Source organism: Melospiza georgiana, chromosome 7, assembly GCF_028018845.1.
Source record: "Melospiza georgiana isolate bMelGeo1 chromosome 7, bMelGeo1.pri, whole genome shotgun sequence".
Lineage (NCBI taxonomy): Eukaryota > Metazoa > Chordata > Aves > Passeriformes > Passerellidae > Melospiza > Melospiza georgiana.
In genome coordinates, this window is record NC_080436.1 from 13,011,114 (window position 1) to 13,024,599 (window position 13,486).

At 41.9% G+C, this 13,486-nt stretch overlaps 1 protein-coding gene across 10 annotated transcripts in view; it reads right to left on the minus strand.

Moving 5' to 3' along the window:
* Positions 1–13,486, minus strand: part of ANKRD44 (ankyrin repeat domain 44) — a 131,618-nt gene that overhangs the window by 43,385 nt on the left and 74,747 nt on the right. For all 10 annotated transcript variants that reach the window (XM_058028410.1, XM_058028405.1, XM_058028404.1 and 7 more), the window contains exons 4-9: positions 11,621–11,691; positions 7,872–8,072; positions 6,557–6,644; positions 4,633–4,775; positions 3,079–3,291; positions 2,058–2,136 (exon numbers count right to left, since the gene is read on the minus strand). In XM_058028410.1, the coding sequence (XP_057884393.1) occupies positions 2,058–2,136; positions 3,079–3,291; positions 4,633–4,775; positions 6,557–6,644; positions 7,872–8,072; positions 11,621–11,691 (795 nt within the window). The remainder of the gene's footprint in view (positions 1–2,057; positions 2,137–3,078; positions 3,292–4,632; positions 4,776–6,556; positions 6,645–7,871; positions 8,073–11,620; positions 11,692–13,486) is intronic.

Genomic DNA, 13,486 nt, shown 5'->3' on the forward strand with positions numbered 1-13,486 from the left:
TTAAAAGCACATTTCTTTTCCATTATCCAAACATTTAATGAAAATACTGGATAGTTCCAGACCCAGAAGGGAAACTGAAACTCCCTCACTACACTTTCCATTTCAACAACAATTCATTTATTACTAATCTCTGAGTGTAGTTTTACAACCAGTTATGCACTAGTGCTGCAGTATTTTAATACTCTGCTGGTTTGCTGTGAGAATGCTTCCTGAAAGCGTGTCAGAAGTCTTGCTAACATCAGGATATGGTAATATTTACTGCATGTCCACTATTCACAGGTGGTAACAAGGCTTAATTGCAACAGGAAGAGCTCTAGTAAAGCACTAGACCACATGCCCTGAGAAGCTGTGGATTGCCCATTCCTGGAAGTGTTCAAGGACAGGCTGGATGAGGATCTGAGAAACCTGATCGAGTACAAGGCATGCCCTCCCCATGGCAGACAGGCTACACCTAGATGATATTTAAGGTTCCTTCCAAACTTTCTAATTTCTAATTTTTTAATGGTGAATGAAGGTCAGTGAAACGCTTGAACAGGTTCCCTGGGGTAGAGCATCCACCAGTGGAGGTCCACAAATAGAAACTGGACATGGAAAAGTCAGAGAACTGTGCTGTGTTTACAAAGCCTATTAAACTGCTGTAGAAGAGAACTGTGATGTTCCAGCTTATTTTACTCTTGAGAAATCTACACAAGATATTGCCCACTTTGGCTGACCTATGTAACATTCCCCAGCATTTCTTTTTCCTCATTTTTAAAGAAAGGTATCACACTTGCAGTTTTCCAATTTTAAGGTAATTCATTCTTCCTCTACAAGCTGCTAGAGACAGCAACCAGAAATTGAGACACACTTAGCCAACTCATTAAGTACTGCAGAACGAAACTCTATTGCTTTAAATAATTCACATTTCTCTCTTCCCCGAGATCCCATGGCAATGAGGTATAAAGTCACTTGCAATGAGATCTGTGTACAACACTAAAATTAGAGGGGCAGAAAACCAAGAAAGAAAGAAAGAAAGAAGTGAAACCCAAGTAAGTGGAAGAAGAGGCATGAAGGGCAGATGAAGAACTGGCAGTCCTTTCACACAGAAATCCAACAGCGAGCAAACAATGGCTCTAAGCCTGAGCCTATTAGACCAAACAACTAAAAACTGCAGTAAAGCACAGTTTCTTGCACTTTGCCCCTACCTCCTTTTATTATTACTTTTTTTTTTAATCCCAGGAGAGAGATAACAATTTGCATGATGACCTGAAAGAATCATGATCTACTGGAGACCTCCATTTAAAAACACAATCTTGTTTAAATGCGTCATTACATTTAAAGCACAATTGTTCAACTACTTCCAACATTTCACACTTCAATTCCAAGTTGGGATTTTTGGGGGGAAAAAACCAACAAAACAGCCAATGAACAAAGCCCATACCATCCTGTGTCAGATAGTGGCCCAAACTGGGAAGCTTAATAAAGAATCAGTAATAGCAACCTCAGTCATTCAGAAACAGGCCTCTGCCAGATCTCTAACAAGAACAATTGCTATATTCTATAGTACTCTTGGACAAAAAAAGATGCCTGAAAAATGACTGATAATCAGGAATCCTGGCTGTGCCAGAGCAAACAAGGTAGCACTGCTCCTCCCTGCTGAGTACATATTCAACACTTCATGGAGACAGTGAGTGGCAAGGGATGAGAAAAGCACAGCTGCTGAGTGGAGAGCAGAAGAAATGGTTTGAGCTCTAAGAACAGCAGGGCTCCCAAAGGAGGACAACTAGAAAATTGTGCATCCTTCTCAGCAGAAAAGAGACTTGAATACACCTCTGAACTCTTGCTTTCAGGTTAAGAATCTCAGTAGATCATCTGGACCACTGTCAGCTGGAAGATTATGGAATTTTTGTCAACAACCAAAACCTCAGGTTGCGATGACATGATGGAATGAGAGCTGTCAGTTCAGCTCAAAGGCAGAAGTTCATGGAGCTGCCCTCTGGGCCAGAACAACTGAAAACTGCATCAGTGGACACGCCTGATGTCTTGGAGAGCCACTCCAGGGGCCGACAGGAACTCACCGTTCTGGATGAGGGTCTGCGAGCGCGTGAACCTCCCATGGACAGCTGTCATGTGCAGGGGGCTCTTCCCGTCCTTACTCTGCCAGGAATGAAAAAAAGCACTGCTTTAGCACGTGAAGGCTCATGAAAGCAAAGATACAGTGAGTACACAGCAATGTTTTGGGTTTTACAGAAAGAAACTGAGACCAGGAAAGCCGAACAATGAGAAAATAGATGGGAGCGGTACCAGCCTCCACTCACATCACTTACGTTTATTGGCATGGTTTATTGGCATGGTTTATTGGCACCTTCATTGGCAAGCACAATCCCTAACTTCTTCTTAATAATTTTGAGTTTAAACAGTGCACTGGCTATTCACTGATCTTAAGGGGTGTTAAATGCTGGAAGTTAAATGCCAGCTTCATAGATGGGAAACTGAAACTCAAAAAATTTTAACAAAAGTAGTCAAAATCTTGTATGAACTCAGAAGACCTCAAGTTTTCTAATACTTATACCAGTACCCTCTGTTGGATAACAGCAAGCTCCTTTCAGCTTCATTAAGATGTGTAAGTTGTGCCTTCAAGAATATTCAGATATCCTAAGCAGAATCAGAGTTTGTAAGCTGGAGGTCTAAAGCAGGTAACAAGCAACCCTGGAAAGGGAACTTTTTGGAGTCAGGTTTAATTAAATTTATATTATACAGGGAAGAAAAACACTAAAAAGGAATAGTTCTTTGACTTAGCACCATTCCCTGAGACAACATTTTGACAGAGCTCTGGGGACTATATTTTAGTACTTTTTTGTGCCTTCATGAAAGTGATTGCCCTAGAGTTTAGAGTTCTCATTGTTATCAAGGCACTGCAAGCTCCCCTGCTGGGATGTAATATCACCCAAACCTAAACAGTTTCATGATCAACATTCTCAGCATCATTCCAATTCCATCAAGGATTTAGAGCCATGCTGTAGCTGTTGTTACAATTTCCTCCTGAGATATGCAAAATAGGCTAAAGTAAAACTGTAAAGCTGGTATTCAAGTTTTTACCTGAATATTAACATCTGCCCCATTATTCACTAGTAGTTCAAGACACAGTGCTCCATGAGTGGAGGCAGCAGCAAAATGCAAGGGAGTGAATCCATTGTTATTAGGCTGATTTACATTAGCACCATAGTCAATCAGCTCATTAACAACAGAGTCTTGACCGTTGTAACAGGCAATGTGAAGTGCAGTATTTCCATAGATGTTCATCTCATCAATCTAAAATGAGACAAGAAGACATAGTTAAAATTACAGAGATCAGCTTAGCATTTACGTAATGCATCACACACTGCAAATGGAAATAGCTGGAGGCCTGAACTGTCATAGGGCATAGTTCTCACCAGCATATTTCATCGACAAATTATACTCCCAGACAGCTTCCCTTGGAATGCTTTACCTTTCCTATTATTAACTTTTTATCCTGCTGACAATCTCTAAAACCAGTGTGAAGCTTAAAGCTGATAGCAGGACTATGTAATGACGATATTGATGACGAAATTCCTAACAAGCCGGAAAGATTTTCCATGTAAGTGGAAAAGCAGGATGAATAAAAAACTCACAATCTTTTTATTTAAAAAGATTACAACAGTGACTATTGAGTTTTTGTGAACAGAACCAGGCATAACAGCTGTTTACACAGTTTCATTTTGGATAGGGAGTGGGGGTATCTGAGTGAAAACAATGTGAAAGTGCACAGATATTTACACTTCAATAAGAAACCACTTTCAGTAGTTCAGTATTATAAAGATGTAATTAAGATTATATTACTTCTTGATGACCAACTTAGTATTCAACTGCTGTTCTGTAAAACAGGACAAGACAGATTGCACAAAAGACTCAGGAATGGCATGAACAGCCTTCCATGAAACACAGGCGTCTCTAAGATCATATCCCCAGTGGTGGAGAATGTGGAACTTAAAGGGACTTATTAGCATGGCACTGTTGATAACAGGAAACAGCTATTCCCCTTCACAGCCAACAGCCTGTGAACATGAACTTCTGATAATTTTCTGGCAGGTCAAGTCAGCTGAAAATACCATGACAAAAGCAATGTCTTTATTATGATTAACTGTCTGATCAGGCTCCTCTGGTCATCTCACCACTGCTTTGAGGAATTGGCAATAACAAGAAGTCAGTGCCTTGAAAAAAAAAGTTATTTTCCAGAGTGAAAACAATCTATCAGCTACAGAGGAAATACAGGTCTGTAAACTGAAACAGCCTGAGCTGCTGTTTAGTAAAGTACTCAGTGTATACATTGAGAACAACCATTCATTGTATCAAAGGAAATGCTGACCCCAGGAAAATTTCAATACTCCATCTTCTTCTGCAGGAACAGGATATATCTCCTGATTCCTTCAGCAAGGTGGCAATTTACTGTCCATATCAGCCTTTCTTTAATACAGAATATCTCCAGACTCTTGAACCAATAAACCACATGAAGAATGAGGTGGTCTGATAAATGGGACCTCTTTTCTTTAGAGGTCACTGTCTTTAACAGCATCCATAAGAAAGAAGACAAGACTATCTCTAAATAGAAATAAAGTGCACATTGCCACATACCTCCACCCCCAGGTTAAGGAGTTGTTTCACAATGTTAATCTGCCCATTGGATGCAGCTGCATGAAGTGGGGTGTAACCCTTCTTGTCTTTACAAGTCACTTCTGCACCATGATTAATCAGTAAGGCAACAACTTCCAGGTGACCTTCAAAAGATAAAAGATAGCAATCAATGAATAGACCATCCCACAGCATCACTTCTCCCAGATTACTGCTTTATTGCTAACACACTGCCCTTTCACTGCTGTTTCAAAGTGCTCCCACAGTTTTACAAAGGAAGAAAAAGCATTTTTATAAATGTTGCTAATCCTAGCTCCAGGCCTTGTGAAGAAATCCATGCATTCACCTTCTCCAAATGTGTCAAATTTCTCTTTACTGAATTGATTTTCCAGTTGCCAAAAGAACAAAACCACGCCTCTTTTCCATTTATTTCTCTCAAGCTAACAGAGTGTGTTTTATTCTCCCTTTTACAGAGAGTAGTGATACAGTGAGCACAGGAGCATGGCAATGCAAGTCTCCCAAAACAGCATCCTATTGATATCACCTGCAAACACAACTGCTAACACTACTTGGGTTTTGTTAGAGATAAAAAATAACCTTAATAAATTATAAAATTAAGAGGAACAGTCTTATTGCTTCATGCTGAGACAGAACTGTCTGCCTTAGAATTAAACACTTATTATGTCAAACACCATACAAAGTTGTGCTCCATCTGGGTTGCACAGCACTTTCATGACAAGGGCAGCTCTGTCATGTGCAGGACCTAGGAAACCATATGTACAAAGTCTATAGATAATGAGTGTCCAAAAATAATTAAATATTCCAGAAACTCTGTGAGGGTTTATTTACAGCTCTCATTGCATTATCTAACTACTGTCTAAAATCCACTACAGACTCCATTGCTAATTTAGGCCTTAGATGTTATCTAAACAATTTTAAAAGTGCATCATGAATTTCTGAAAACATTTAAATGGAAAAGAGGCTTGGAATTGCCCAGCACAATGTAAGAGCCTTTCAAATGCAGAGAGTGAAGTTCAAAGCTCGTTAGCTCAAAAGCCACATCACAGTTGTTGGCAAGAGCCTTTCCATCTGTGTCTGTGTATATCAAAAAACCACACAATATGCTTTTCTCACAGTTGGAAATCTATTATCTCATTCCTAAAAGTGCCAGGATTAAAATAAAGATTTCTGACATGTCAAATAAAGAGTTCCTGGCTGAGGGTGCACAGCTCCCCACCAACTGTAACCTGAAATATACAGCTTGGCCAACAAAAGCTCTTGAACAAGCGTGACCACTATCACAGACAATCTTGTATTTTAAAATTATAATGTCCCAATGTAAGAAATTTGCCTTTAGCTTGAAAAGAATGATAAGGCAAACTGTTTGAATTAAGCAGCACTTGGTAACACCACTTATTTTTTGGGGAGATATTCAGTTGCTCTTGTACACTCTGGAATAAAAGGTGACAATATTCTCCTAACAGGAAGAAAGTGCCTATTGTGCATTTCCTAAGAATATCATTACCTAGCTGCTTATACACTGCAATAAACCACTAAATTTTTGATCACACTTGCCTGCATTTCATTGAAAGTACTTTTTAGTAAAAACTGAAATAAATATAACCTGGGTTTTTTCTAGCACAAATATAGCTCAGGTTTGACTTAGAGTCAGGATAAGAAGACCAAAACGGAAAAGCAACACAAAAAGCCCACAATTAACTGTCTTAAAAAGGAAATCACAGCCAAGATCTCCCTAGCTGCAAACCCATAAATGGACAGTGTTAATTTAGATCAGCTGAACCCTTCCCTCTTCAGGGTAATTACAACACTCCCTTTCCATGGCCAGGTCTGTTCCCGTCCATTTTAAGACATGCTACCAATTTGCGAATAGGAAATGAAAAAGAAGGAGCAGCAGCCCAAGCCTTACCCATGTATGCTGCCCAGTGAAGAGCTCTTCTGTCCTTTTTGTCAAAAGCATTGATGTTTGCCCCCTTGGCCAAGAGCAAGTTCACCATCTAGAAGTAACAACAGAAGATAAATCAACCCTCAGACCACAGACTTGAAGATTTATAACAAACCAATCTTGCAATAAAGCTGGTATCACAAAATGGTACATCTGAATGATCATTTCTGATATTCTCTATTAAAAAAAATCAGATTAGGACAGTTAGATAGAAAGATGTCTCTTTCCTACAGTCCAGTGTTTTAAAGGACAAACACTGTCACCATTTTACAGGACCTACCATTCCTCTTTCTTCTTTTAATTACCGTACTCATCAACTTTTGTTGACAGAAGCTTACTGTTCCAGTCTAAGAGTTTTTATTCCCTACCTAGATCTTCAGGTGTGGAATGGGAAAAGGAGGACCGTTAAACCCAGACCTAAAGACTATCAAAACCTAGGAGGCAAAAATCTAGGGGCTTTATTTACATAAGCTTTTTCATATCATTAAATAATACTAGGAAGGTTTGCTTGTATAAGTAGGGAAAATAGAAGCACATTTTCTAGAAGGCCAATTAGAAAAGCAGAGCGACTGGACCTTGGACAGCTGCATGTCTCTTCAGTATGAAATCAACCCACCAGTTTTCCCTTCTTTCCATTCTGCCACTCTTATTTTCATAGGCACTCCAGCCCCAAAGAAGCCAGGAGACCCTGGAGCAGCTGGAAGCAGTGGCACAGCCATCTCTCCATCTCTCCAGGAGTGCATGCACATCTGACTCACACCCTGGTTCTACACAGCCACTGCTGTGTTCCTGCAGGTAGGAAACCCATCCTGCAGTTTGGGAAGCAGCCAAGTGACAGCAACCCCAGGGCTCAGGGACACAGGGCTCTGTCTAGACCCAGCCACAGCAGGTCTAGACTGAGCACTAGAGTTGAGTCTAGACTAGTACTAGACTAGAGTCTTGTGGGGGGGATAGAACGTAAGAAAATAAAGACAGTGCAGATCTCACACCCGAGGAGTTGCAGCTGTACTAATTACCAAAGATTAGGAGCAGGCCTGCCCTTAACAGGCCACAGCTGTGTCCCGTGAAGATGAGTGCTATAAAAGAATGGGTTAGCTGGTTGAGAAGCAAGCTGGAGTTTGTTGGCTGGGCTGTGAAGAAGGAGTCAGTGCTGTGAGGAGCTGTCCATGAGAAATCACCAAGGAGGTATGGAACTGTTACACTAAGATAACAACAGAGTCTAGACTGAGCCCAGTGCAAGAGCAGAGAATGAGGCAGGAGCTTGCCTGGCGGCGCTCACCTCGATGTGGCCGTTGAGCGCGGCGTGGTGCAGCGCCGTGCGCCCGCCCCGGTCCGACACGTTGACGCTGCTCAGCAGGGGGATCAGGATCTCGGCACACTTCACCGCCTTGTTGGCGGCTGCCACGTGCAGCGGGGTCTGCCAGTTCTTGTCCCGGGCGTTGACGTCGGCCGAGTGCTTGATGAGCACCTGCACGGCTTCCTGCAAGGGCAGCACAGCCACAGCCCTCAGCTCCAGCAAACGCACAGCGCTGCCCTGACAGCTCCGGCACACAGCTGAGGGGGGCCGGCAGAGGAACAGGCAACAACAGCCATCCCAACCACCTCCCAGCCTTGTGGAATGGCACTGTCCATTCAAATGGCCCAGCACACATCACCTCTGCTTTCAGTGAGTGCAGTAAAAAGGCCTCACAGTCAAAACTTGCCTGGCGGATTTGAGCATGTCCTATGCAGACAGCCCATCCTGTTTGGCTGATTAACCATCAATACCTCATAGCTGTGCTTCCAGTGAAGAAATTACCTCACTCGAGCCATTCCTGCCATCACTGATGGGATGGGCCCAGCCTTGGCCAGCAGCAGGACAGCCTGGAGCTGCCTGGCACTGGCTCTGTCCAACATGAAGAAGCTTCCGGCAGCTTCTCACAGACAACACCCCCACTACCCCACCCTTGCCACACAAACCCAACACACACTGCTACAAGGATCATTCACAAAATGAAAAGCACGTCAAGTGTTTTGCAGCAAAGTGCTGCACATTTTATTTATACACAGGAAAAAGGAGAAAATAAAGAAGAATGTGTGGAAACAAAACTTTGCAAAAACATGAGAATGCTGGTGTGTCCCCAGCTCAGCATCAGCATTCCTTTCCTCCCCAAGGCCTAAGCATAGGCCAAGAGTCTTGACTGCAATATCCATTCTGTCAGCCTGAGGCCAAAAAACATCTTTTAAGGTTAATTTTGTTGGTTAAAAGTAAATATTTCCCAGTGAGAAAATGTACTGTTCTCTCTTGAGAGCCCCTCTTACTGGAGAACTCATAATCAGTTCATTTCTGCTTCTACTCATGCATATGCCATTAAACAAGACAGACAAAAACTACAATTTTTTTCTCCAAATTGCATTTCTTTTCTTCTTCCTTTTTCTCCCCACAAACAAACAAAATACAGAGGAACTACTGGGACACAGTAGCATTCAAGCAGCCTTGTCTGATAAATACAACTCACATCTGGTATGTGGGAGAGCCCAAGTCCTACACAGTACTTTATTCTTTTTCCACAAACTGCAAAGTTTTCTGTTAAGCCCAGCCAAAATTTTATTAATAAATAATAAACACATACAGTATGTTTACATAGTACTTTTATATCTAGAATGGCCCAGGAGAGTGCCTGCAGTCAACACTACATATATACTGGGAGTTTTATGTCTTTGTCCTCAAATGATCTCAGCAGTTTCATTTTCTACAGCCATGTCACAAAATCTCCTCTAACAGATTTGTTCAGTGAGTGACACTGCACCAATAATGATATATGACTGTTGATGTCTCAACAGGAGTTTGTTTTTTAAAGTACTAGGCCTACTATTTTAAGAGTCATTTCAATGCAATTCACTGGAGACCTACGCAGCTGGGACATGAAGTCAGCAGGAAACTTCATGCGTTCTTAGTGAAAGAAAAAAAAAGTTAAAGGAGAATTTTTAGAAGTAAATAATAAGGACTGAATATCCAAAGCTAAAAATACTTAGATTTTAAAAAAAAATATTTACACATTTTTGTTTACATCTGCAGTCTGCTGCTCTTTCAGATTTGGAATCAGAAGTTAAAATCCTAATGGAAAAGTTTTAATTCTATTGTTTTTAGAGCATGAGCTTTACCCTTTTATTATAGTTTCTCCATATGCATGCAGTACCCAGCTGTGGTGTAAGCCTCTGCAGTCAGTGTCTCTAACTATCCCAGGTTATCACAGTGAAATCTCTAAACTTTTTTAAACTGTTTAGGGCTAAAAGCTGATATATCCATTAACATGCCTACACCCTAAGGGTTGCTGATTTGTAAATAAACATCAATACCTAAAGCCCCTGAAAAATCATTAAGACATAAATAAAGAAGTGTCCATTCTTTTAATCAATATATAAAAGGATTCAAGGATATAACTGTTGAATCCTCTGAAATCTTCATAGTAAAAGACTGATAAAATTTGTTGGTGACCATTCTAAAAACAACTGTGCTCACAAGAACTTTCAAAACTACACCAAGTCCTACTGGTCAGCTTCTGGACCACCAGCTCATCTTCTATCAATGGGAACTCTGAATTCACCTACTGCTATCTATTGCTATCACCATCAAAGCTGCACATTTGTTCACTTGTGTAAGAAGGCAAAAAGCAGCACTGAATGAGCCTCAAAAATAGTAAATCCTGCTTCCAAATTGTTACCAAAAGTAGCAATTCTAGTATAAATAATGAAGAAAAAATGGCAGGAGAAGAAAGCTGAATGTGTTTATGAAATATACCATGAAGAGGGATGAAAGGCTGATGCCTTCCCCTGCTGCCTCACTAATGCCCCTGGGTACTCACTGAGAGGTACCAGAACTGTCAGCACACTTTCTCATTGTGCTTCAGCTGACAAAGAGTTAAAGATGAGACACAAAGCCACAGAAAGACATACATTTTCTGCAAGGACTGTGGCTGATGATAAAAATCATGTACTCTGACACATCCAAAACCAGAAACCAAGCACGCTGCAATTCCCGCATCAGCAAGACTGTCGCTAATTTTTAAGGTCTAAGTCTGATCTTTGTTTCCCAACATGGCTTTTTGTATTTTGCCTCATTACAGCATTCACAGTCTATCAGATATTCCTTTCAGAGGGTTCCAGGGGATGCCAGCAGCTGGGAAGCTCAGCCAGCAGCCAAACAATGCCCGAGTTCAGAAGCGAGCCCAGGATTCCTGCCTCCAGGCTTGGCAAGCGCTGGATTGTTACAGAGGTGATTCGAGTCCATCAGGCTCTGGAAGACAGCCACCCTCTGTCTGCTTCACAACCCCTCCCCTCATCCCCAGCAGCCAATTCAGCCTGCAGTTGGGCTCACTGGTAATGAAGTATTGGGAGGGTGAAAGTAGACAGGGAGGTCCACAAAGGAAAGCCAAGAATAATGGTGCAGTTGGAAAAAGAGTAATGCCCAAGCTGCACTCCCAGTAGTTATTGCTGCTCGTTTTAAGAGAGCAATGGCAGGGGTACAACATGATCCCAGAATATTTCTATTTGTCAAGTAGAAGAAACATGGGCAAACCCTCCCTTCTGCATGAATCAAATGCATTAACAGAAAACCTAACGGATGCCTTGAGATGTAATTAACCAAAACAAATTATGTGGTAATGCATGTTGGATCACATCCACATCCACTCCCTTCTGGCACACACCCACAGCATGCACACACCCACAGGGATCCATTTCTCTTTTTTCACCACCTGAAGATAGTGTGGGCACTGCAGACCACTGTGGACTCTAGCCCATGTGATTCTTGCTCCTGCTCCCTGTGACTTGCTAGGGTAATGTAAAGCAAGGTGGGAATCAAGCACACGAAGGCTCAAGAGCAGCTACAGGTAACATGTAAACACTGACCTCCAGCTGCAAAGCCCTGCATGCAGGAAATGCCTTCCCTCTTTGCATGCCCATGCCACCCACCACGGCTCTGCAGGGTTTGCCCTTCCCCCAGCACGTTGGTTATGTGCAAAAGCAGGGTAATCAAATCTTACTCACTTCACTTCTGGAAGCAACTGCTCGATGGAGAGGAGTGAGCCACATGTTGTCCTTGGCATTGACACGAGCTCCTGCAAGCAGACAGCAGAGGTTACAGGCATGCCTTGGGTGTGCCACTGAGAGCCCTGCCCAGCGGCTTCCCAGTGACCAGAGCTGAGTACTCGGTACTCTCCGTGCTCCGCAGGACTCTCCTGGCACCATGCTCACCTTGAAAATGCATTAACAGATGTCAGATAGAAAAAGAGGGATTCAGAAAGAAAGGAACCAGCTAGATAGGACTATTATTAGAAATTGCTTTGTTTACAGGACACAAAAGAAGCAAGGTTTGTTGGAAGGAATGTATGCATGTACACATGTGTCTATGTAGATGTATTTTTTTAGATCAAGTGATACAGCTGGGGGGAAGAAAAGCACCCTTTGCTTAAAGCACTTTGCCATCTGCAGACGTGAAAGGAACTAGCCCGAGCAACCACTTCTCGTTTCCAGCTCCATCAGGCAAACCACCAAAAAATAATCACTTCCCTGCTTCACAAATCCTGCTGGGATCAAGAATACAGGACCAGGAAATGGTCAGGTTGGAGACAGAACTGGGCACTGACTACATCAGGTTCTGTGGGTGTTCCTGGGCAAACAACAGAAGAGCAGGGATGAAGAACACAACTCATCTGCCTCCTGTGCAGTTCAGTGCTAACAGGTGCTCTGACAAGGGCAGCTGGGCAAGAGGATGGATTTGGGCTGGCTTGCCAGAAATAAGGGTAAAGGAAGAATATTTGACAACCACAGTGGTCCTGGCTGACTGCAAACCCCCAATTTTATTTTTTAAAAGGTATCCTGTACATTTGTGTGATCAAAAAGATTTCTTTGCAAGAAATACTAAAGCTATTCACAGATGTGATACCTCAGGAAGGACATCTAGTCATAAGGATTAGGGAAACTAATTTTTAAAAGGGCTTAACCTGAAAATATAGTGCCTCACAGGTTTGCAGGCAGCAGCATTAGTCTGAGAAAGGTAGAACATTCAGAAAAAAAAAGTAGAGAAGCACAGCCTGGGTGAGCCTCTGAACTTCATGAACAAAGGGATGCTTAAGCTTCATTTTGCACCTTAACTTTAGTGCATTCAAAAGGCTGTAATTAATAAACCCACTCTCTGAATCACCAGTACTTTCTGAGAGCTGATTCTCAGGAATATTAAGATGCTTGCCTGTGAATCACAGTGGTTATTGGGAATCATTCTAGATAATCACAGAAGAAACAAGTTCTTGCATATTTCCACAAGTCAGGATGCAGTTTTTTGGCTGCAAGAAAAACAATTACACTTTCATAGCTACTGCAACAATTAGAGGCAATCCTCCAAATTCACCTCAGAACCTGGTACCTGGTGGTACAACCTGTCCTCTGGAAAAACACCCTTTGGAAAAGATACAGTTTCAAAGAGTTCTCTAATTAATCTAAGGAAGGAAGCTTTTGCCTTCTTTCTTCCTTTTGAGGAGGCCATTACAGTTGACACATGAGCATCCTGCCCTTTGCCTGCACTGTGAGAGGCTCTAGAGACCAATAAAGCAATGACTTTCTTCACCATCAGGAAGCTGACAGGACTTCAAGGCACCTTCCATTATCCTGGTTTGGCCTGGTAGGGGTCTTGGAGATGGAAACTGCTTATATGAATTCCTAGTGATCAACAGCAATCTCTAAACTTTTTGGATTTAGAAATTGTTTTTGTATTTGCCTTGGGGGGTTTTGCCTTATGTTCTTAACTAAGGTTTCTTTTGTTTTATCTCTACCCATTCACTAACTCCTATAAGCAGAGGGTTACAAATAAGAAAGGCTAATACGTAGAGTAGGAAAGAAAGCATGACCAATATTATT